This window comes from Carcharodon carcharias, chromosome 15 (assembly GCF_017639515.1).
Source record: "Carcharodon carcharias isolate sCarCar2 chromosome 15, sCarCar2.pri, whole genome shotgun sequence".
NCBI lineage: Eukaryota > Metazoa > Chordata > Chondrichthyes > Lamniformes > Lamnidae > Carcharodon > Carcharodon carcharias.
In genome coordinates this window covers 130,257,981-130,283,338 of record NC_054481.1, presented here as the reverse complement: position 1 = coordinate 130,283,338, position 25,358 = coordinate 130,257,981, and the positions used below count along the sequence as shown (strand labels likewise).

The 25,358-nt window shown below is 41.5% G+C and overlaps 1 protein-coding gene across 1 annotated transcript; it reads left to right on the top strand.

Moving 5' to 3' along the window:
• Positions 1 to 14,501: 14,501 nt before the first annotated feature.
• On the top strand, positions 14,502 to 21,069 carry LOC121287830 (transmembrane protein 52-like). Its single transcript, XM_041205787.1, has 5 exons — positions 14,502 to 14,659; positions 14,791 to 14,837; positions 16,081 to 16,116; positions 18,244 to 18,410; positions 19,900 to 21,069. The coding sequence occupies exons 1-5, from the start codon at positions 14,582 to 14,584 to the stop codon at positions 20,151 to 20,153; spliced, it is 582 nt and encodes a 193-aa protein (XP_041061721.1). The 5' UTR covers positions 14,502 to 14,581; the 3' UTR covers positions 20,154 to 21,069.
• Positions 21,070 to 25,358: the final 4,289 nt, after the last annotated feature.

Below are 25,358 nucleotides of genomic sequence, written 5' to 3'. Positions count from 1 at the left end.
GAAAGAATCCACACTGTCATGAGCTTGTTTTGTGTATCGTGCTCCACCCACTGACTATCCCAATGTTGATGCTGATTGTAGTCTTTGCCACATCACAGGAATCTTTGCTTCAGCTAACAGTCGGAATCGAGAGTCTGCAATTACACAAAGGATGCTTCTAATGTGGAGGTTCTGAGGGAGATCAGGTTGGGGGGGGGGGGGTGGTAGGGTGGAGTAGGAGTGAGTCCCCTGGGGGTTTGAGGGTGTGGTGGGTGATTGGTGTGGATTTGTGCAATGGTTATCCAGAAGTTACAAGAGGTTTTAATTCTTCTAACTTTTTCTGAGTAACTAGTGGTGTAACCCAGTCAAAACCATCCAAAGTTTGTGACATAGACCACATTTTCAGATATTTCCCAGTGCAGGACAATTGTCCAGAGGCAGTTTGCACTTCTGGTCAATTGCCGCGCAAACTTTATCTGGGAACTTCTAAAGGAGATTGGCCAGCACATATTGGGGCACACCCTCAACCCCCACACCCACCCCAATACAACATTGGGGAGCTCGGAAGTTTTGGCTCCATATATAAGCACAGAGGGTTTGAACCAGCACAGAGAAAGGGGTGCACAGACAGGAGACCATCTCATAGTGAGACGTAGATCGAGTGGGGAGCTGGGAATTTGGTTCAGATGGGAACTTGGTGCAGAGGGCCAAAGAAGTGCTCCTTCTTCTACTTTTTTTCAGCCTCCTGTAGTTGGTGAGTTTTCTTCCTTGTCTCCAAACTAGGTGAGAGTAACTTCCTAATACTTCATCTGTGTAAATTATTAACTAAGTGGTTAATTAAATAAATAAGGTTGGACTGAAACGACAGGGCTGGTGACGTGTCATGACTGCAGCATGTGGGAATCTGTGGAATGCACTGTAATCCCAGACAACCATATCTGCAGCAAGAGTCTGCAGCTTAGGCAACTTTGGCTCCAAGTTGCGGAGCTGGAGTCTGAGTTGCCGACATTGTAGGGCATGTGGGAGGGGGAGGGTTAACTGGAAACTTTGTTTCAGAAGGAAGTCACTCCCCCTAGGTTAGGCAGAGCTTTAGAGTTGGTCAGTGGTCAGGGACAGGAGGGTGTGACTGTGAATCAGGCAGGGAAGGGGAGTCGGCAGATAGTGAAGAGGGAGCCTCAGACCCTGGCTTTGTTCAACAGGCACAGGCGATTGTTACATGTGTGGATGAGGAGAAAAACTGCAAGGAGGATGAGTGGACTAGCCATGGTACCATGGTGAAGGGAGCAAAGAAGAATGTGGTAGTGATAGGAGACAGTATAGTCAGGGGGATAGATACTGTTCTCTTCAGCTGTGACAGGAAGGTCTGAAGGTTGTGTTGCCTGCCCAGCACCAGGATTAAGGACATCTGCTCACAGCTGGAGAGGAACTTGGAGTAGGAGGGGGAGGATCCAGTTGTCATTTTCTACGTGGGTTCCAACGACATAGGTAGAATCAGGAATGATGTTCTGCTAAGAGAATTTGAGGAGTTAGGGTCCAAGTTAACATGCAGAACATCAAAGGTAATCATCCCTGGACTGTTATTTGAGCCAGGTGTATATTGACACAGGGTCAAGTAGATTAAAGAATTAAACGTGTGGCTCAAGGAATGGTGTGGGAAGAAGGGGATTCATGGGTCACAGGCATCAATACTTGGGGAAGAGTGAGCTATTCCACTGGGATGAGTTCCACTTGAACTGAATGGGACAAGTATCCTGGCCAATCGTATAACTAGGGCTGTGGATAGGGCTTTAAACTAACAGAGTAGGAGTGCTGGGGGTGCGAAGGGAGACTTAGAAATCCAAAGAGAAAGGCCGAGGCATCAGAACAGTATAGTGACATGGGTGAAGACGGGCAGAGTGGGTCAAGAAGAGACAGAGAATTTAACAAAAATTGTACATCAGCGAATAAGGATCTTGCAGGGAAAAGTCAAACATTGAAATTAAATGTTTTTATCTGAATGCATGAAGCATCCACAATAAGATAGATAAATTAATTGCACAAATAGAGATAAATGATTTAGGCCAGAATTTTACATCCCTATTGTGGCAGTGATGGGGCCATAAAATGCGGCGAGCCACTCTAAACACCATTGACTTCAATAGCAATGTAAAATCCCACTGCCATAAAATTACACCCCTAGATCTAACCACCATTACAGAAACATGGTTACAAGGTGATCAGGGGTTGGGAAATAAATATTCCAGGGTACACAATATTTCAAAAAGACAAACAGAATGGCAAAGGAGGAGGGGTGGATCTGATAGTAAATGATGACATAAGGACATTAATGAGGAAGGATTTGGCTTCAGAAAATCATGAAGTAGAATTAGTACGGGTGGAAATTAGGAATAGCAAGAGTTATACCGTTGGGCAGAGCATTAAACAGGAAATTATTGCAGCTTGCGACAAAGGCAATGTAATAATTGCAGTTGGCTTTAATCTTTATACAGACTGGGACAATCAAATTGGCAAGAGTGATTTAGAAGATGAGTTTGTAGAATGTTTTTCTGACAGTTTGTTGGAGCAATATATTGTGGAACTGACTAAAAATAAAACTACCTTAGATCTAATATTGTGCAATGAAGCAGGGTTAATTAGTAATGTCGTAGTAAAAGATCCTCTAGGAAATAGTGATCATAATACTATCGAATTCCATGTTAAGTTTGAAAGTGACATAGTCCAACTATAAACAAGAATCTTAAACAAAGCCAATTACATAGGTATGAGGGAAGAACTGGCTAAGGTAAATTGGGTAAATAGACTTAAAGGTATGGCAGCAAATGAACAGTGGGAAACATTTAAAAAAACAATTCAAAATCTTCAACAAAAAATACATTCCATTGAAAAACAAAAACTCAGCAATAAAATCCCATCTGTGGCTCGATCAAGAAGTTAAGGATAGTATTAAAAGAAGAGGCTAATAAGGTTGCAAATCAGTAGAAGGTCTGAGGATTGGGAGTGTTTTAGAAACCAGCAAACGGCTGCCAAAAAGACCATAAAAAGGGAAAAATAGAATATGAGAGCAAAGTAACCAGAAATATGAAAACAGATTGTAAGCAATTTTATAAGTATATAAAGAGGACGAGGGTAGCTAAAGTTAACTTTGGCCCCTTAGAAACCGAGACAGGAGAAAATATCATGGGGAATCAGGAAATGGCAGAGGCATTAAAGAAATATTCACATCTGACTTCACAGTAGAAGACACAAGTTTAATCCAGAAGTAGGTGATAATCTAGACACTAAAAAGAGTGAGGGAATTAAAGAAATTGACATCAGCAGAGAAAAGGCAGTGGCCGAAACTGGAGGGATGTCTGGAAGATATAATAATTTTCATAATGTTATTGGAATTTATTGTATAGTAGGGTAATAGTGGGGTCTGTGTGTGTGTGTGACTTAATTGAATTAAAGGCAGCTGGTCCAAAGGCTTTGATGTAACAGAAGGTAAACTAGGTTTGAAATGTAAGGTAGGTAAACATAAGTGTAAAGGAAACATTTGCATTTTAAGATAAACCAGACTAGACTGATTTAAAAGGTGTGGTGAAATGTTTCACCTATCCAGAAGAAACAGTATGTTTATTTTTCACAAAGATTACTGGTAAAATTGGCAGTATTAGAGATTTTTATTATTAGAGAGGTAAAGTCCAAAGACATAGTGAAACAATGGGAACTTGCATTCAAAGGGGAAAATGTGGTTAAAGGAGAGAAGGCTGTGTGCAAGGGAACGCATTCTAAGATCTAAGAAGTGTGAAAAATCCTCCAGTATCTAAGCTCAAGCTGCAATCTACAAAGAACTGGAGTTAATTTGAATTCGACTGTTTCTTTGTTACTTTGCCTCGGTCTTTAAAAATCTATGGGCAGAATTTTCTGACTCAATCCCCGGCGTGCGGGGAGCCGATCCCCACCAGAGAAGCGGGCCCCGCCACTATTTTAAGTGGCCCACCCAGCATGACGTCCGCCGGGGAGTGCTATGCGCTTCCTGTGCGAGTGGTGGGGGGGGGATTCCCCAAATGCGAGAGCGCGCTCTTTCATGCATGCGAATGACAGAGTGCACATCTCCCTGAGGCTAAGTGCTGCCTCAGGGAGATCACTGAAAGTTTTTCAAACTTTAAAAATAGAAAAATTAAAAAATCAATAATATGTCCCCCTCATGTGACAGTGTCACACGAGATGGGATATGTTAATAAATTTCACTCAAACTTTTTTAAACCCTACTTGAAACCACATCCCGCCAGTGGATGAGGTTTTATGTTTTCTCTATTTGCCGCTGGGACTCCTGGCTGACCCGCTAACCTTAAGGTTGGACGGGCGGGTCCTTTAATTGTTTAAATGATCCTGTCAGTGGCCTCAATTGGCCATTGACAGGTCGGCGAGCCCACAGCTGATTTGGCTGCACCCCCGCCTCCCTGAAGATTTAAATGGGGCGGGATGACATCGGGGGTTCCTCCCAACGTCATCCCACATCATTTTGCCATCGGCGAGCAGGCCCCACCCCCTGATCACCAACAGAAAAATTCAGTCCTATGTGTCTTAGAGTTGCCTTAACAAAAGTGTAACTGGGAGTTAGACTGATTAAGGGATTTAGGTATTATCATAGTAGTAATTTGTAGGTCCTTGTGTGTGCTTAAAATAACTTCTTCTATTAATAAAGGTTTCATTTAGTTTTGTAAGAAACCTGTAAGCTTCAGTGGTCTTATTACTACTGAATTCAAGGCACACATCTCAAAATTTATACAAATTGCACAACAGTTGTGGCAGCTGTTTCAAGTTTCCCTTTGGGATCTGAGCAGCTCAGCATTTACCATCGGCTGTGCTATAACAAGGGACTAAAATCTGACAAATCCCTGGGACCTGATGACCTACACCCTGGTGTTCTAGAAGAGATAGCTACAGAGGTGGTGGATGTGCTGGCTGTGATTTTCCAAAGTTCCTTAGATTCGGGAACAATCCCATCAGATTGGAAGTTGGCAAATGTTACACTGTTTTTCAAGAAAGGAGAGAGAGAGAAGAGAGGGAACTACAGGGAAGTGAGCCTAACACCAGTTGTTGGGAAAATGTTGGAATCTATTATTAAGGAAGTCTTAACAATGCACTTAGAAAAGCACAGCATGATTAGAACAAGTCAACATGGTTTGACTAAAGGGAAATCCTGTTTGACAAATATATTAGTGTTTTTTGAGGATGTAACTAGTACGGTAGATAAAGGGTCAATAGGCAACATAAGGACTCACGGAGTTGAGGGTAGCATTCTAGCATGGATAGAGGATTGGTTAACAGATAGAAAACAGAGACTGAGCGTAAACGGGGCTTCGTCAAGTTGTCAGACAGTGAATAGTGGAGTGCTGCAAGGATCAGAGCTGGAGCCTCAGCTATTAACAATCCACATTAATGACTTAGCTGAAGAGATGGAGAGGTGGGGAATCTGTAGGAGGTGGAGAGGCTAGTGGTCAGGCAGGGGAAGTCAGGAGTTTGGGGCTAGGCTGCTATAATTGTATATTTATTGAGTTTTTAATTGAATTCAGGTTTAACTGAGGTGTGAGAATGGATTTTTTTTTAATTTTGGGAAATATGTTATTCTGTAAAGGAGAAGGGTGTGTGTGAGAGAGAGAGAGAGAGAGGGAGAGAGAGAGATTTAATTAAGCTGGGCAAGAGTTTGATAGGAGTCAGGTTGTCTGGGGTTTTGGAAACATGAAAGGGTAAAGGTGTTAAGTTGAGGCATAAATAAATAGGTTAGAACTAATATTTGCATTCTTAGATAAGTTGAGAGGTTGTTTGAGTTTCAAAGGGGAGTCAGAAGTGACAAGGAAACCACATGCATCTCAGAGGAGCCCATAGGTATATAGTGGTGGGGATATATTTTTTATTGACCCAAAAGTAAAGACAAGATGGAAGCATGAAAGATCTTATATTTGGAAGGGTTTGAGTTTCAAAGGGGTGTGAGAACATTGGGACTGAGATGAAAGGGAAAAGGGTATATAGAGTTTCTGTGGAAAGCTGGTTTATGGCTATTGAGCTGGACAGGTGGCAGTATAACTGTTGATCTAGAGATGGCTGGAGATAGCTGGAGATGCCTGAGCTGTTGAGAAGTCTTCGGCTGCAGCAAGCAGTTTTATTCTGAAGTGGATTCCACACCATAAAGTGGAAGAGGGTAAAGGTCATGCGGTACACCTCTATTGAAGCTACAGCAGTTTGCCTCGTGATATTACTGGATTTTTCACATTTAAATATCTATAAGGGAATCTCTGAAAGGTGTTTCCTTGTGGGATTGACCAAGTAGAGTTTTGGGGAAATGTTTGGCAAGACTAAGCTTAATTGAGTAACTGTAATCTTGTGTGCTTAAGTTTTCTTTTCTTGTTAATAAAACTTTTATTTTTAATTCTTAAAAACCCAAGAGTGTTACTGGACCTCTTACTGCTGAGGTCACTATGTCCTCTTCCCATTAGCAAAATACAAAAAAAAAGGTTGTGGTCCGTAAGCCAAGTTTCCCTCTAGGATTTGATTTGTGCAGCAATTAACACTGGCTGTGGTCATAACTTGTACTCCTTTATATAGGAGCAGACTGAAACTGTGGGTTAATTATGCATTTAATATTTATCCCTTCATCTTGTTGAAGTTCAGGGTATATAGTGAGATGGTCAGCAAGTTGAACCAGATTTGAATTAAGAACTGGGATGGAGTTAAGGTAAGAGTGCTCAGGTAGCAGAGGGTAAGTGAGAGTAGCAGTAATCTTAATGGCTAGACAGGCAGACAGACAGGTAGACTGCATAATTTGCACATGTACCAATAGCTTGAATATATAGACATGTGAACCCCGCCCAATAATTCAACCGCTAGGTTCAGGATCTAACTAAAAGTCGAGGATCTCTCTGTAGAACAATCACAATTTTCCATTCATTTGCTTCTTCAATGGCAGGGTCTGAACTTCAAGAACACAGTAACAATGAAAACATTCTCATGCTTCAGTTCCTCTACAGGTTCCTGCACAAAGTTTAGCTCAGCACTTTGCCAAATTCTGACTTGCTTCAGTGCAGGAATGCTGGAGGTGCAGGTGGTGCTGTGGGTTCGGACTGGAGACCCCCCTCATCTCAATGCCTCAGTGAAGCTCTTCGAACAACACACATTCCCCCATTTCAAAATCACATGATTGTACCAGGCAGAGTCAAGCGGGAGAATTCTAACACTCCTATGATTTTAACCCTACCCTCCCAGCAGAAACAAAGCCAGACGGCCGTTAAAATTGCCTGGATTATCTACCTCCTGCAAAGCCCACAGGAGTCTGACATGTTGAGTGAAAGTCATTGATTCCCACCCAGAGTGTCATCGGGATCTGATAGTAATTTTACCTGAAGCCTGACTGGAGTAAACCATCAATGCTTCCCCATCAGCTGGTGGCTTGGCAATGCCAGCCTGGCAGTTGGGTCCTTTTGTTTATTGTCTTCTGCTGCCTGTAGCTGCCAATGTCATAATCTCTAGAATTCCCTCTCTAAACCTCTCCAACCTCATTCCTCTCCCTAGGAGACTATGCAGACATCAGGCATTATCTCCCAACTTGGCATTCCTCTATTCTTTCTGTTTTTTCTCTATATCTTCCTGTTTATATATTAGTGGGGAGACACCAGCAAAGAGTAAAAATATGAAACTTCATATTTTTCTTTCGTCACATTGGCTCCTTGAGACTATTTATCTCAGTGAGTTTCATGGGCTTTTTTATTCATTCATGAGATGTGGGTATCATTGGCTGATCCAACGTTTATTGCCCATCCCTAATTGCCCTTGAGAAGGTGGTGGTGAGCTGCCTTCTTGATCCTCTGCACTCCATGTGGTGTAGGTACACCCACAGTGCTGTTAGGGATGGAGTTCCAGGATTTTGACCCAGCGACAGTGAAGGAACGGCGATATATTTCTAAGTCGATGGTGAGTGACTTGGAGGGGAACTTCCAGGTGGTGGTGTTCCCATGTATCTGCTGCCCTTGTCCTTCTAGATGGCAGTGGTCGTGGGTTTAGAAGATGCTGTCAAAGGAGCCTTGCTGAGTTGCTGCAATGCATCTTGTAGATGGTACACACTGCTGCTACTGTGCGTCAGTGGTGGAGGGAGTGAATGTTTGTGGATGGAGTGCCAATCAGGCGGGCTGCTCTGTCCCGGTTAAGGGTTCTAGTCCCTACCCATCAGACCATGAGTGTATAATCCAGCCTGGCACACCGGTACAGCAATCAGTGTGCTGCGTTGCCAGAGATGGTGTATTTCGGGTGACATTTAAACCCCCGTTCAAGTGATGTAAAAAAATTCCTGAAGAACAGCAGGAATATTTCCCAGGCCTTGTGCCAGTGTTTATTCCTCAATCAAACAAATTAACTGATCTATCTCGTTACTACTCGTGGAACATGCTGTACACAAATTGGTTGCCATATTTGCTGATAAAGCAGCAGTGATAATAGCACTTCGAAAGTGAGAGTTGCCTGTGAAGCACATTGGGACAGCTTGAAATGTGAAAGGTGATACATAAATGCAAACCCTTTCTTCCTTCAAACAATATTAATTGCTACTCTTCCCCCTTTCCTTCTCAGTCTTGTTACTTCCTCACAAATTTTCTTTCCTAACTTATTTTAACATCTTATGGTTTCAGTATTTCTCTATCCTTGTGGCTCCTATGTTGCTTATTTTTGTTCCTTTCTTGCACCTGTAATGTAGTCCTTCATAGGCAGCAAAATGAGAGGAGTGACCGCACCGAACAGAACAAGAGAGAGAGCCAAGAGAACATATGCAGATTAGCACTTCTGTTGCTGAACTACTTCTTAAAGTCACTGGGTTAAAGTTTTCAATGGCTGTCAGGAACTTGGCCTCGTGGCCAGTCACTGTTTCAACACATGCTGTCTATTTCCCAATCTGCAATTTTTCATCCCATCCTTACTAATTTGCCAAAAGCCCGGACCGTGAGTGTGGGACTGCCACAAGCAGCTGCATCCCCACTGGCCCTCAGCAATGGGTCCCCTCAAGAGAGCTACGCTGCACATGGATGAAGAGAGATTCTGGAGGAGGGTTGAGGTTTGGTATGACATTTTGTCCGGTACGCTGGCGCTTTACTTGCGTTGGGAAATCTGCCAGTTTTGCATTTTGGGCCATTCTCTCCTGCCAGTTCTCTCCTTCAGTAATCCGGTTTGCTGCGGGTTTTTAAACTGCGCAGTAGAAAGTGATGAGCAGCAGCATTCCTTGCCAATCCCAAACATGCTGGTTGAGGAAGAGGAGTCATGAGGGGCCATCAGTTCAACCAAAGTAATAATGCGTGAAAGATTACACAAAGCAGCACTTTTTAAAAAGAAAGCTCTGGAAGAATAAAAGATATTAATGCAGGTATTATGAAAATGAAGATAATGATATCTGACCCTCTGCATGGTTTTTTTTATTGCCCTGCTATCATTGTAATAGTGGTACCACAGTAACATAAGCAAGGTGGCACAGAAATCATAGCAGTATCCCAAAAAGCAGAACAGACTGCAGCTTTCTCATTGTTAGCCCATGTGGACTCCACAGCTGCAAAATTTAAATTGATTGTTGATTTGCTGGGAAATCCACTCATTTCCTGTAAATAGAGGGAATTTCACAACACTGGAACCCCCAGCTTATTAAAAAAACTTCCCTCTATTTGCAAGGGCACTGCAGTTTCAGCAGGCCCGTAACTGGAAATTGGTGAAATGCTTTAATGTGGCTCATTATTCAAGTCATTCAGGTAAGAGCAATTGAAACAAAAGCTGTTTTATGTTCATGTAGTAACTAATGGTATGGCACTTACAGTTAAATAACTAACTAAACTCATTAAGTAAACTGAATAATTACAAATTGAGTATCAAAGGGGAGTTGTCCTCATATCATAGAATTGTTACAGTGTAGGAGGAGGCCATTCAGCCCATCGTGTCTACACCAGCTCTGAGCATTTTAACTTGGTGTCAATCTCCTGCTTTTTCCCTGTAATCCTTCACATTGTTTCTATTTAAATAATCATCCACTGCCCCTTTGAATGTCTCAATTGAGCCTGCCTCCACCACACTTCTAGGCAGCGCATTCCAAACCCTAACTACTCGCTGTGTTAAAAAGCTTTTTTCTCACCTCACATCTGCATCTTTTGCCATTCACTTTAAAACTGTACCTTCTGGTTCTCAATCTGTTTACAAGTGGGAAACAAAGTATTTGTTAGATTTTTTTTTTATTGAGGATGGGAATGGGCCCTGATCATTTTGACACAGGGATACATTTCAATACGTTTCAACGTTAGCTGCATGATGGCATTTGGAAAAGTACCAAACACAAAGGAGCTGGTGAATATTCTCCACTTTCAATAACAGAGATAACCAACCTGTCACTTTCCTGTCTGAGGGGAGAATCTTGGTACATTCTCGGAGTCCTGTAAATATAGAATGTGTCGCCACTACTCACCTTTCTTCCAAATGGGATAGTTTTAAGACACATCAGCTTGTTAAAGGACAGTTAAGTTGGTGTGTCTCCACACACAGGATTTTGTCATGGGCTGTACTCTGTAGCAAGCATCCTCCTCACTTCAAGGGACTACCAGAAGTTGCTGCATTGCCCTGTTCCAAAGGGAAATCATCAGTGGAATTCAAGCAATGCATGTGTCCATTGCCAAAACAGCTGGCTTCAGTCTAAGCTTTTGAAAGCAGCCCCCACACTCCACAGAATCGTAGAATGATTACAAACAGAAGGAAACCATTTGACCCATCACGTCCGTGCTAAGAAACTGCAGCATCTTACTATTGGATCAGAGGCAATAATGCTATTTGGCTTCTAGTGGACTGTGACGCTGAAATGTTTACAGCCTGTCATTTGTATATTCACTGGATGTTTAATAGTATTCAGGTTGTGGGCATTAATTAGGGATTCACTTGTGCTCCGACATGTAGAAACAGACAGAAAACTGTGACTGGGTTTGGAGGCGTATGTTTACATTGTGTATCTCTATAAATAACAGTTTCTAAGTGTCTAAAGATTAGGTCCAAATCTATTATTTTTAGGCTACTATGTTCTACACCAGATAGTATTGAAGTATAGAACTGTAGCCATTCTATAAAGCACTGAAGCAGGTTTGTTTTTGCTGTTCTCTATGGACCATTCACACCAGTGAATAATTCAGCAACCTCCGGAAAATGCTAAGCTAACTACAATCTTACAACAGCTGAATAAGTTGCTGTTCAAGGGGCTTGAATGGCCCCCTGTTCCTATCTGTTTACATACTGAATTGTTTCTGAAAGACTGATTGAAACAAAGGTTACTTTTCACAAAATTATTAATACCTCCACTAACACTTAAGCAGAGAAAAATTATCCTCATGAAATAATATTCAATAAGTTGTCACTTATTGTGATAGCCATCCAATTAGTATTGCTCCCACTGCTCTTTCGCCACTGTCCTAGCAATTTTTTTTTTAAAAGAATACTTAGTTAATTCCCTTTTGAAAGTTACTATCAAATCCGATTCTACCACCCTTACATTCCAGGTCATAACAATTCACAAAATTTAAAACAATTCTACTCTTCTCTCGCTTGATTTTTTTGCCAGCCTGAAAACAATCATTCACCATCATTTATGTTTTCTGTTCCTTAACCAATATTGTATCCACTGTCACTGCCCTGTTAATTTCCATGGGCTTTAACTTTGATAATTTCCTGCCATGTAGCATTTTATCAAACTCCTTTTTTTCAAGCCCACATTCACAACATCAACTGCATTACCCTGACACACCCTCTCCATTGTTTTATCAAAGAACTCAATCAGCTTAATAAGGTACAATTTCACAGAATCACAATTTTAATGGCACAGAAGGAGGCCATTCAGTCCATCACATCTGCACCTACTCTCCAAGTGAACATTATGACCTAGTCCCATTGCCCTGCCTTTTCCCCGTAACCCTGCACATTGTTTCTATTCAAATAATCATCTAATACCCTCTTGAAAGCCTCAGTTGAACCTGCCTCCACCACACTTCCAGGCAATGCATTCCAGACCCGAACCACTCGCTGTGTGAAAAAGCTTTTTCCTCACACCACATTTGCTTCTTTTGCAAATCACTTTAAATCTGTGCCCTCTCATTCTTGATCCTTTTATGAGCAGGAACAGCTTTTCCCTATCTACTTTGTCCAGCCTCCTCAGGGTTTTGAACATCTCTATCAAATCTCCTCTTGGCCTTTTTCTCTCCAAGGAGAACAGTCCCAACCTCTCAAATTTAATCTCATAGTTGAAGTTTCTCATCCCTGGAACCATTCTTGTAAACCTCTTCTGCACTTTCTCCAATGCGTTCACATCCTTCCTATAATATGGTACCCAGAACTGCACACAATACTCCAGCTAAGGTCTAACAAGTGTCTTATATAAATTCAGCACAATCTCCTGCTCTTGTACTCTATACTCTATTTAACAAATTAGGTTAATAAAGGGCAGCCAATGTTTTTCCAAGTGGCAATTAATTTGTCTTGGATTATTGTCTCTAGTACTTCCCCCACCACTGTTAGTGCCTCAGTCACACCCTTTGCCTTCACAAGAAGTTTTCCTTTTAGCTCCCTAATCAGCACCACCTTTTCTTTGATTATTCATTTACTCTGTGTCCTTTACCTCAAAGTGCTGGACTCCAGATGGAAGGAATTATTCTTGTACAGAGCCTTGGTCATATCACATTTGTTGCATTCAGTTCTGGGCACCACACCTGAGGAAGGATAGATTAACCCTGGGTGGGGGATACTGGTATCAAGAGAAATGGATAAAGTGGTAAATGGAATTGAGATACAGATGGCGGCTATATGGAAGCTGCAAGACAGCCAATAGGGAAATGTGACCATGATGATCATTACCAGCCCCTTAGTCTAAATGCTGCAGAAACTCAAAATGTAAGTTGACTGCAAATTCTACCCAGGTTAGGTCCTTCCAGCTCAGACTCATGGGAGTTTATGTGGACCGTACAATCGGGTTTTCCATTCTGGCTCTATTAGCTTTTTAAATAGTTCTTTTCGTGTATGTGGTAGGGAATTAGGTCACTCTGAACAAAGAAACAACCCATTACACAATAGGCAATCCTTTCACTTCCTGTGAAGATGCTTATTTACTAATGGTCACACTAGTTAATAGGCAACATTTGGCGTTAGGCAGTACTTTTTACTGTTGATGTACATTTGTGAACAATTCAGTATAACTCCCCCCTCCCCTCCCATTGCCACTGTCCACACAAAAATAAATATGAATGAAATTCAGAAGGAATACACTATTCCACAGATAGAGCGAGTACGAGACTGTCCAATACTCCACTTTATAAAACTCGTAAATAGCATAAAATGATGGAGAATTTAATGAACTCGGTGTAACAACGAACTTGAATACAAAATACAGGGTGTAGTAGACCTTTCATTTTTATCCTGTAAGATAAGGAGACATACGTTTTGCATTCGTATTGTGACTGTACACTGAAATGCTGCTTATTGTGCAATCCTTTTGTGATTTCATACTTTATTTTTATGTTCATAATTGTCTATAACTATGTCAGGAATCATGATCGCTACTTTTATTTAGGGCGTCATCACAATCCAGCACCTGCCGTCATGATTGATTTCACCAATAACTTATCTCCTTCCAATCAGCATTTCCCCCTCTTTCAATCCCGTTCGGAAAGGCGGAAATGACTTGCAATCCTTTGTGTTAAGTCAATTTGTTAACGAAGGAGTCACGAAGGCGAGGCTGACGAGAGCAGTTTGTGTAAAACTGTTTAATGCTGTACTCTCGCCTGTCAGCGTGAGGCGTGTTTACCCGAGAGCTGGGCCACACAGTGATTAATTAAACTGCCTTCCCATTTAGCGGGACATTCATTCCTGTCCTTCCCATTAACACATCGCCGGGATTAGGATTTTGTCTGGACAAACATTTTAAATAAAATAACTTGAGTTTCTCAAAAAAAATATCTGAGCTTCTTGAAGTTTGTCTAGTGGATTAACTGTTACAGGTTTACGAACAGGACTCGATGAAAGTTAAGTTTTCAACTTGGAATGTATGGTGCTTTAAAATGGTTACAACTGCTCTCAACACAGAGCAGTAAATCCCGAGTTAGTCTGGCATCAACATGTGTGTGTCCAGGATGCGTTACTGACACTCGAGGTGTTGCAGCTTTAAACCTTGCTTCACCCCCCACATTGTCCTTAAATACATTTAACAGGGAAGTGGTTTGATCCTAACGGACAGGCATTGAAACGGTAGATTCTTGAGGAAAGGGACGGGACAAAATGCAGTGCGACTCCCCAAAACAAGTCCACCTCTCTCTCTCTCTCTCTCACACACACACACACACACACACACACCTCCCGCACCTCCCTCAGGTGATCAGCCTGTCTCCAATCCCCAGTTAATGATCACCCAGCTTGTGTGGCAGTGCCTGTCTGACTGGAGGGAGGGTTGCTCTGTCTGTCTGTCTGTCTGTGTGAGGGGGAGGGACAGGTGATTATAAAAGGCAGCGACCGTGACTCGGGAGTACAACACCTGAAGCTGACAGTCAGTCGGTTTCAGTGACTGGGGAGCAACAACATGTGTTTCTGGGGAAGAGAGATGGAGAAATCAGTGATCACCCTGAGGACAGTCATCCTCGCCCTGTGCATCTTTGAGGTTTGTTTCCCTGCTTAACAAGTTTAAATTATTTGTTGCAGTGATTCGCGTCTCCTGTTCTGGGATTGGGAAGAGTTCGCTCTGAAATCCGGCTCTTGTGGTAAAACATTTTTCCTGCTTTTGTTCAATAGGCGCCTGTTGGAGCTGATTGTGGCACTGAACTGGGAGAAAGCAGCGGGTGAGTCCGGTTTGAAATCTCACGTTTACAATGAGCTCATCGTCAGGGCAGGGAGGACAGCAGGAGGCCATTCGGCCCGTTCTGCCTATGCCGGATTTGAGGAGAAGGATTTCAGCCTCGGTCAGAATAGTCCGTGTGTTCGAGTCAATAACAAAAATACATCTCGAACATTCTTATTATTTGGCGTTTACTTTTCTGGTGTTTATTTTTTTTCTTTTACTTTTTTCTTGTGTTTGAACTTTGGGTTTTGTTTAATTCCACAACTTTCATTGGCCCATTTGCCAGGGTGTTTACATCGGGCTGGTTATCTGATGGACATGGTCTGTATTCCATCAAAATAGGCAAAGGCGATTGGAAATGGAGACAATAAACGAAACCCAATAAAACTCCGCTGGTCACATTGTTAAAAAGATACTAGAGACGGCGAAGGAGGTGCAAATAAAAGATTTAAGCGGAAGATACCAGAATGTGGGCTATAGCTATGCGGAGAGAACGAAAATGTTGCATCTCTTGCCACGAGAAGGTCGAGGGGTAACCCTGGGGCCTTTCCAATTCTCAAAGGCTTTGGTAGAACCCACACAGAATATTTCCCCTCCGTGAGGAAGAGCAAAACTAGAGGTCATCAAAAAATCTAATCGGAAATGCAGGAGAAACTTCTTTAACCAGAATGTGGATCTCACTATCACAGGGAGTAGCTGGGGTTTATTTTAAGGGGAAGCTAGAGGAGGGAGAAGGAAATAAAGGGTTACACTGATCAACTTAGATGAGGAAAGACCAGAGGAGACTCGGGTGGAGCATAAACACCAGCATGGACTGGGCGGGCCGAATGGCCCTGTTTCTGAGCTGGATATCCTATATGATGGATAAACCCTCCCTGCTCTTCACTCCTTCTCCCCTCTGGCACACTCCTACAGGCGGAAGTCCTTCTGATTTCATTTCACAAGGTATAATATTTAAGGGGGATGGGGAGGGGGCTGATTAGTTCAGATGGTTAGCACGTGGATCAGATTATCAATATCGGACATTTTGCCATCACAAAGGGTCCAATCTCCCTTGCAGTTGAGGTAGACTCGAGGCCTGTCTCCTCACTCTACCCAGAGCAAAAAAAAATCACAGCACGTGTCAATTATTTACTGAACCCATGGCCAAGGACTTGCCTCCAATTAGAGATCTCAAGAAGAATATTTAAGAGATTGATTAGTTATGATGAATCTTCCTAAACCATTTATCTTGTTCATTGCAGATGTCCATCGAGCTGGACCAGTCTGTGGTACGTATGGTAAGTACCAGTCCAGCTCTCTGTAGAATCACAGTATTTAGTTTTGCCACTTGATTTCTGCAGAAGCCCATGTTGGAAGGTTAGAAATGTTAAGAGTTTGTGAAAACTGGTTTCACAACTCCAGGCGCAAAATTTCAAAGGGTTACATTGTGAATTCAATTAAGAGCTGAAGATTAGTTTGTGCAAAGACTTTTAAAACATTGAGCTTTTTTTTTTTGAAGGAATATTCCTGTAATCATGCATTTAAAAATTCCTTCCTATTTACTGAGGGGTATGTTCCACCTCCCTCATGGGGCTCCCTCCTGATCCAGCTTTAATGAGAGACTTGCATTTTTTTGGGAACTTTACAGCCAAGTGTAGTCTCTCGTAATGTAGGAAACACAGCAGCCAATTTATGCACAGCAAGCTCCCATAAACAGTAATGTGATAATGACCCGGTAATCTATTTCAGTGATGTTGATTTAAGGGACACCAGGAAAAATTCCTGCTCTTTGGCCATGGGATCTTTAACATCCACTTGAGGGGGAAGATGGGGCCTTTTGTTTAACATCTCATCCAAAAGACAGCACCTCCAATGCTTCTGTACACCCTCAGTACCGTACTGGTCAGCCTAGGTTTTTGTCCTCCAGTTTTGGGATTTGAACCCACAGACTTTTGACTGTGTTATCCATTGAGCCACATTGATGCTGCAGTTCGCCAGAAAAAACCTTACCATTGAAAGGTGTCTTGGAGACTAGTGGTATCACAAAGGGTCCACAAAATACCCACACCATCACGGAGGCCACCTATTTCCACCTCCATAATGTTTCTTGATTCTGCCCTTGCCTCAGCTCACCTGCTGTTGAAATCCTGGCCCATACTTTGTTACCTTTGGACTTGACTGTTCAAACTCAGTACTGGCCAGCCTTCTGTGTCCTACCCTCCATTAACTTGAGCTCATCCAAAACTCTACTGTCTGTGTCCTTTCTCACGCCAAGTCCCGTTTACCCATTGTCCTTTCCTCACTGACCTACATTGGCTCCCAGTTAATCAATGCTTCAGTTTTAAGATTCTAAATCTTGTTTTCAAATCCCTATATGCTACCCTCCCCTCCCTATCTCTGTAACCTCCTCCAGCCCCACAACCCTCTGAGATATGTTTTTCTAATTCTGGCTTTTTGACCACTCCCGATTTTAATTGATGGCCAGGCCTTCAGCTGCTGAGACACTAAGCTCTGGAATTCCCTCCCTAACCCTCACCACCTCCCCACTTCTCTTTCCCACTTTAAGTCGTTCCTTAAAACCTACCACTTTGACCAGGTTTTTTTGCACCTGCCTTTTATCTTGTGGCTCAATGTCAAATTTCACTTTGTTGCTCCTGTGAAGCACCTTGGGACATTTTAATACATTAAAATGCTCAAGAAATGACAACAACATGTATTTATTATTGACTCAACCAGTAGACCATGATGATTTTTGTTCTATAAAACATCAATTGCACATCCTTTCACAGTAAAAATCCATTAAAAGGGTTTCATAGAAATTAATAAAACAAGATTAAGATTTTCCAAATAAATGTTCTATTTTAGAGGATTAGACTCTGTCTCCTGTCTGGAAGCCAGATCATTGCAAGCTGAATGAAACCCATTACAACCAGTTTGCAAAGGTGTAAATCTATATTCCTAAATACACCGACAGCTAGATCATTGTCGTTAGTCTCTACACATTTTGTACCAAGTGCCAGCAACATGACAAGTGTTTGTTTGATATTTAAAGTGTAATCTTCTGCACCAATAATGGTGGGCTAGGCAACCAGCTTAAACAGTAAAGGAAAACCCTGAAAACAGAGGATTAGGCAACCAGTTAGGAAAGGTAATTTTGAAAGTAAATAGATGGCAGATTAATCAACTATCTAAACAACATTGAAAAATAACACAATAGAGAATTAAACAACATTCATCAAACACAAAATGGAAGCCATACACCTATATCATGATTATCCTGTGGGTATTAAGCTTATATCGTTAATTCTCCAATAGCTTTATATGGGTTTTATTGTTTTGAGGGTTTCATAAACTATAGACTATTAATAATGATTGAACTGATATTTATAGATCTTGAAAGTAATTATTTTCCTCTTATCTTTCAGGTTGATTTTGTTGACCATCTTTCTGCTGTTGGTATGTGGAGTAATGGCCAGTTGTGTGAAATGCTGCAGAAGAACTAAACCCCAGGTCCCCACTTTCACAACTAGACCTTATGAAGTTACAGTGATAGCCATTGATAATGATAGTACCATTCACAGCACTGTATCACGTAAGTAACAAACTATTTCAGTCCAGTCCTTAACTAATCTGTTTCATAGAACCATAAAATGAAACAGCATCAAAAGCCCATCATATCTATGCCAACTCTTTGAAAACTTTCCAATTAGCCTTATGTCTCTTCTCTTTCCCCATAGCCTGCAAATAATTCTCCTTCAAATATTTATCCAATTGCCTTTTGAAGGCTACTATTGACCCTGCTTCCACAGTACTTTCAGGCAGTGCATTCCAGATCATAGCTTGTGTTTATATTAACAATTCCTTCTGTTGCCCCTGGTCTTTTTGTCAATTACCTTTTGTCTCGTGTGATTGCAAATCTTTGTATAAACATGATTCAGGAAAATAGGTTTTATATTTCCTTTTTTTCTGCTTTCCTCAAGCCACTTATGACTGTAGCTGAGAAAACAGACATTCCTTGTGGTCAAAAATACTCGAGCACTTGGAAATGGGCAGATAAGAGTGGATGGGTAGTGGCTCTCACACTGATTATTCCCCTCTCATGAGGCTGAGTTAAGCTTCTGGTTATCCTATTTGATGGAACAGCTAAAAGTCAGGTGCTCACCAACATGGCACACCATTGATGTGACCCAAAATTCCATTGTTCCACACATTGGCCCACTATTACGTTGTATGACTGTGCTGCCCCTCATTGAATGTTGCTGATGTTTGACTTTTGGTTAAGTGTGTATGAATGTACTTAACTTTGGCTGGATCAGCATGTTTTATATAGAGAGTATTGGCAATGACCAGGACAACAGCAATCTTGAAGTAAACTGAGCTTAGAGATGTCAGACGCTAGTGTTAATGCAGTTGGCTATAGACTCTCAGACTGCCCAGCTATATTATTATTCATCAACCCCAATTGGAAAGTGTGCATGGCTAGACACTGAGTAAGGACATCAGATTCGCTGTAATACCACATCTGTGTCCCCAGAATTTGCTATGTCCCCAGCCAACACTGTAAAAGGTAGCGACAAATGGGCGCCTGAGTGAAATTTTTCACCCCAGCAAGCAGCCATGGAAACCCTTCCCCTAACCTATTATTTTCCTCTTACCTCGAGCAGGTAATTGGCAAGATTTTAAAAAAAAAAAAATTGTCCCAGCAACATGAGCGCTGGAGGACATTAGTTAATTTGAAGGCATTTTCATAAGTTATCTGAAAAGTACTGTGGTTAAAATAATTATCTTCTCAGGATATTTGAGGTAAATTCACCAGTCCTCCATCTTTTAGTGAGGAGTTGTAATCTGTGAGCATAGCCCAGAGACAGCATTGATCCTGCAAGAACAATTCATGCTTGGAGCCTGGAATCAATGAATCTGCCATTATTTTTTAAAAATAATAACTAGCTTTCTAAGCTGTTATTGTCTGCTTCCAATTACATAAAGTAAGAGAGTACAATGAACAAAGATTTTTTTTAATCTTTTATACAGTGTGCCAGTGAACCTATTTAACACAATATTTTTCTCTCTTTCTTCAATAGCAAACAGTCCATTGCAGTACATCTCCACCAATAGGAATGGCAACACCTTCCAGGAGGCCAGCAGCATCATTTTGCCACCTCCACCCTACAGTCTATATGCTATTGAAACGCCTCCACCCTATGAAATGGCCCTAAAAATGGCCAAACCTGTTGAGACCCAGAACCCAAAGATCCTGGAAGAGAACTTGGAAAGGAACGATGAGTCCAGTCCTACAGCGGAAACATCCACGGCCACTTCATCAGTGTTATCATAGCAATCAACACCTTTTTACTAATTGACTCAAAACTTCTTCAGAATTTTTTTTTGTTTTTTTTAAAAATATTTTTCGGAGCTATCTGAGACCGACAGAGCAAATGTCTTCCTCTGGTTCCAAAGAGAACTGTTTATAGTGACCGCATCTTGCTTTAAGCGAGTGAAACATTTTTAGCAAATTGCTGCAGAACCAACTCCATTACCAAGTAATGACCTTTGTTCAATGTGATTTGGGTATTTCGCTGTTAATGATATTCTATGGCAATAGGATTACATCAATCTGAATGTCTCAAAGTTAAGAAAACATGACCTTGACAAAAGATATTTTGAACATTCTAATGTGTGTCTGACTCCAGGAGAAAGGGTTTTGAAAAGTTCCCTTTGTACCATCGAGTGGTCTGGTGGATAGTTCTGGATTTCAAAAGGCAAAGGCAGTAAACCATGCTTTTTCAGTGAAACCTTTAGTATTCATTAAACCTTATACTGTCAACTTCATTGGGAATTGGACCTCTTCAAATCAAAAAATATTCTTTGTACTGTTAATATCATCCACAAATGGACCTTATGCTCATGTTCTGTAGTCCAGATATGACTTGGTTGTTAATTGTTGCAAAGTGCATTGCAAAGGCAACTAACCCATGAATGAGTTAAATTTACAACCTACCTAATCTACTGATGATTTATACATTAGTGAAATAATTTGGAATCAAATTAAATCCATGTTTCTGGTTTAAAACTGCTTTTGCCTAGAAGGGTGAACTATACCCTACTGTTACCAACATTTGGAGAAGTTATGAAATCTTGTTTACATAAGTATGCAAATAATCAGTTTCCACTTTAATGTAATGAATTCTGTACAGTTTTGTTATGAAATACCTGTGGGTTTAGTATTTTATGAAATAAATGTGCTTTAAAAATGTTTTTGGTATTATTTGCTATCTTAGGCATGTGAAAATAGCTGAGTGACATGAATGCTAACTTACTTGAAGCATTCAAAGTAAATTGATAATTTCCATACTTAATTCTGCAATGATCAAATCCTGACATCACAAACTTTAAGGGATAACTCTCGGATAATTTTCCATAAGAACTAGCAGCTTGTTTATTTGTCATCTAAGCTGGAGAAAGTGCCCATAGGCTTTACATCCCATGGAAGGAAATTTCAGCTAAACTCAATCCAGATATCCATGTGTGTACTTTCAGCAAACAGTAATGGGAACCCTGGTGCCTATTCCAATACCCTCCCTGCCTTCAGCCCCTAGACACTGGGAGCCATCACCATGCCCCCATTTCTGTACAGTACTAAGGGAATAAAAACAGAAAATGCTGGAAAACCTCAGCAGGTCTGGCAGCATCTGTGGGGAGAGAAAGAGTTAATGTTTTGAGTCTGTATGACTCTTCAGAGCTAAAGAGAGGTAGAAATGTGATGAAATTTATACTTTTTAAGAGGGGTGCAGCAGGTGAAGCTGGATAGAAGGCCAGTGATAGGTGGGGGCAAAGGAGAGATTGACAAAAATGTCATGAACTAAAGGACAAAGGGAGTGTTAATGGCAGTGATACTGGCTAAAGGAGGTGCTGATAGTGACATAAAGGTAAGAAAGAAGAATGTGATAATAGAACAAGGGTAAGCACTCTGTGAAAGAACAAATACACAGGAATGAATCAAGTAACAGCTGGCCCTTTTCGAAGTGGGGTGGAAATTGGGGGGGAAAGGATAGAAAATGGGACAAAAGGGATTTAAAAAGTGGATAAAACAATGAATAAAAATAAGTAAATTATAAAAGGGGATTAAAAAAGGGGTGAAGATAGAGGAGAGAGTTCATGGTCTGAAGTTGCTGAACTCACTTTAGTCTTTCAGATTTAACATTGCCTAGTTGGGGGGGTGACTAAGGGAAGTACTAAGGGAATGCTGGACTCCAGGCGGTGAGTCCTTTGGCTGAGATACTCTTTGTGCCCTCATGCACAAAAAGGATCTCGAGGCTACTAATGGAAAAAGAACAGTGGCATTCTCAACAGTGTCCTGCCCACCATTTTTACCTCAATCAACACCTAAAATAAACTAGCCATTATCACATTGCTGTTTGTGGGAGCTTGCTGTGCACAAATTGCTGCGTTTCCTACATTATGGCAGTGATTATACTTCAAAAACACCTTGGGACATCCTGAGGTCATGAAAGGCGCTATCTAAATGCAAGTGTTTCTTTTTTTCTCATCTCGAAATAGACCATAAACTGAACCTAGGCACCTCCTGGTCTATATGACTCTACATTTGACTGCAAAAAGGACAGCTACTGTTTGCAGTTTGGAATTTCCTGTGTATTTGTGCCCATGTTGCTGCAATTGGGGCACAAAATTAGTAAACACTGAAAAGGTTGTGGAATTTTGGCCATAAATTAGCTACTTGTGTTAGTGCAATGCACCTTAATCTCCTTAACCTTATCTGTGCTGATAATAATGGCCCTGGCCCCAAGATACACGTGCATTAGCCTCTCATTCAAAAACACTTCAAACTATGACCAGATTTTCAGGTGCAGCAGGAAATAAATTCATTTTTCTGGTGTTTTATTGTAATTGTTTGAGGCTTTTTTAAAAATTGTCAATAAGACTTGCTCTGTATTTTCTGTTTCTTTGTAAACAATTCTATGGAATCGCTATAATCATGATAAAGAGTGAGAAGCTTCCCTGATCACAAGTTCTTAAACATGTTGTACCTGGTGTGTATGAACGGTGATTAAATGAGTTCAAGCTTTAACTTTCCTGTTGAAGGAATAGATTGTGAGTATCCTTGAGTTGCTGATTAATGCCCATTTATACATTGGGATGTATTTGAATTAGTCGGGCAAGAAATCTGAGCATAGGAATTCTTCAAGGCTCCTTAGACAGCACCTTCCAAACCCATGACCTCTAACATCTAGAAGGACAAGAGCAGCAGATAGACGGGAACACCACCGCCTGCAAGTTGCCTTTCATCCTGACTTGGAAATATATCGCCGTTCCTTCACTGTCGCTGGGTCAAAATCCTGGAACTCCCTTCCTAACAACGCTGTGGGTGTACCTACACCACATGGACTGCAGCAGTTCAAGAAGGCAGCTCACCCCCACCTTCTCAAGATTGGGGATGGGCAATAAATGCTGACCCAGCCAGCGAAGCTCACATCCCGTGAATGAACTTTTTAAAAAGCTTGAGGTTAGTAGAATGGTTGCATGATTGAGTCCTTGACGTGTATGCTTGGAGGAATTTCCAGCCCATAGTACTGGGTGTGCTCGGTTATGTTGAGTTGGTCTTAGACAGTGGTGCAAGATCCACTTATTCCAGTGCTTCTAGTGCTCAGCACACAATGGCCTAGGAGCACATTAGAGGTTGGGGTTTGGAATATTGGAGAGAAGCAGCTTTAAAGAGCCTTTATTCTGTTTGAATGATCTAAGGCACAATGATCTCCTCAATGCCTTGCCCCTTGGGAACTGAAGAAGTGAGGAACAGAGGTAAAGATGACCGTGTTTTAGAAACAAGAGGGCCACCCGGGAAGAGCCAAGCCATTTTTAATTATAGGCTTCCTCTGAGCTGCCCATCCCATTTAAAAGATTTTCAGCCATTCCAGCAGTATTAAGAAAGGAGCTCTAAGTTGCACAAAAATTCTGGCTACAACGAACTTTGTGAGTATTCTCTGCAAAGGCACCGAGTCCCTGGAACACTTCAGGGAAACCTTTTGGCATCCATTGCACATCAGGTGCTTAACTGACCTCATGCCAGTGTGACCAGTAATAGGGGATAACTGGTGCCCAGTGCATATCAACAACACCTGCATCATATTCTCAGCGTCAGCACAAAAGCTCAGGTCATTGGTTTTTATTGATATGCCTCGCTTCAGTCGCTCATTCTTTTGAGCTCTTTCATTATGGTGCCAAATCTTTTGATTTCAGCAGCTTAGTTTAGAGTTCATGTAAGTGCACCAACCTAATGGGAAGAAGCCTTTTAGTAAGGTGAAAATAATTTATTCCCTTTTAATCTTGAACATTTTTTTTGAAAAAAGAACAATTTCTATATTGGTGAATTGGTGTGTGTGTGGGCCATTTGGAGGAAGTCCAGAGAATCGGACCTTTCTCCGCATTGGGAAGCCAGTGTCAACATCATGTACTCCCACCCCAGGAATGAGGTAGAAAGTGGAAAGGGCAGAACCCATTCCTTAATACAACTGGAGGGTTTTTCTTTGAATTTCACACACCAACTGTCCTTATGGCTTGTGGGTGAGACCCAGCAATTTCCAGATCTTACCCCACTCAGAACTGGGTGACAAGCAAAGTCATTTCATCACTCTGAGCGGGGTGTGGACCCAGTTATCATGAGGAAAGAATACTGTATTGACTAAGCATTCCAATACGTACAGAACACATTGACATAATCCCACATAATTCTGTTATAAAGAACTTAACAGTGAAATCGTAGTAGTTACTAAATAATACACTGCCTTTCATGTCTCTCAATTAATTGTGACTAGCATTCTCTTCTAGATGTTTTCCCTTGTTTCAGTCATAGCCCTTTTTTCTCAGGGTCATAGAATTGTGCATTCAAGGTTCTCACTGGAGACTTGGGTATATAATCCAAACCAACACTTCAGTACCTTAGTGTATTACTGAGGGACTGCTGAATGGTCAGAGATGTTGCCCCAGAATTTCCTCAGTTTCCCTGCTGTTGCCCCAGCAGCAGAAAGTCAGAGGAAATTCAGGGCCGCTGTCTCTGCGATCAGGATTTAAACTGAGCTCTGCCCTTTCAGGTGGACATTTAAATTCTGGTGGCACGATTGAAAGAACAGGGGTGTTCTCATCCCACCCTGGTCAATATTAATCCTTCAACCAACATCACTAAAAACATTATCTGATCATTTATTCTTATTGCTGTTTGTGGGAGCTTGCTGTGTGCAAACTAGCTACCAGGCTGACCTCACAGCAGTCACGATTACTCTTCATACACACAGGGTAACAAGTGTTAGACCCAGGAGTGGGCTGTTTGATTCCTTGAGCCTGCTGCATTATTTGATAAGATCATGGCTGATCTGATTGTGGCCTCCAGTCCACTTTCCTGACCATAAGTTCCCCAAGGGCTGTGAAGTGGGGAGGCAGTAGCATAGTGGTATTGTCACTGGACTATTGTTCCAGAGACCCAAGGTAATGCTCTGGGGAAATTTGAACTCAATAAAAATCTGGAATT

What these genes read in the sequence shown, in the direction of transcription:
- LOC121287830 (XM_041205787.1), top strand. Translation starts at nt 14,582, where the DNA reads ATGTGTTTCTGGGGAAGAGAGATGGAGAAATCAGTGATCACCCTGAGG. An exon ending in ACCAGTCTGTGGTACGTATG is followed by an intron (nt 16,117 to 18,243) that starts GTAAGTACCAGT and finishes CTTATCTTTCAG; the next exon opens with GTTGATTTTGTTGACCATCT. An exon ending in CATTCACAGCACTGTATCAC is followed by an intron (nt 18,411 to 19,899) that starts GTAAGTAACAAA and finishes TTTCTTCAATAG; the next exon opens with CAAACAGTCCATTGCAGTAC.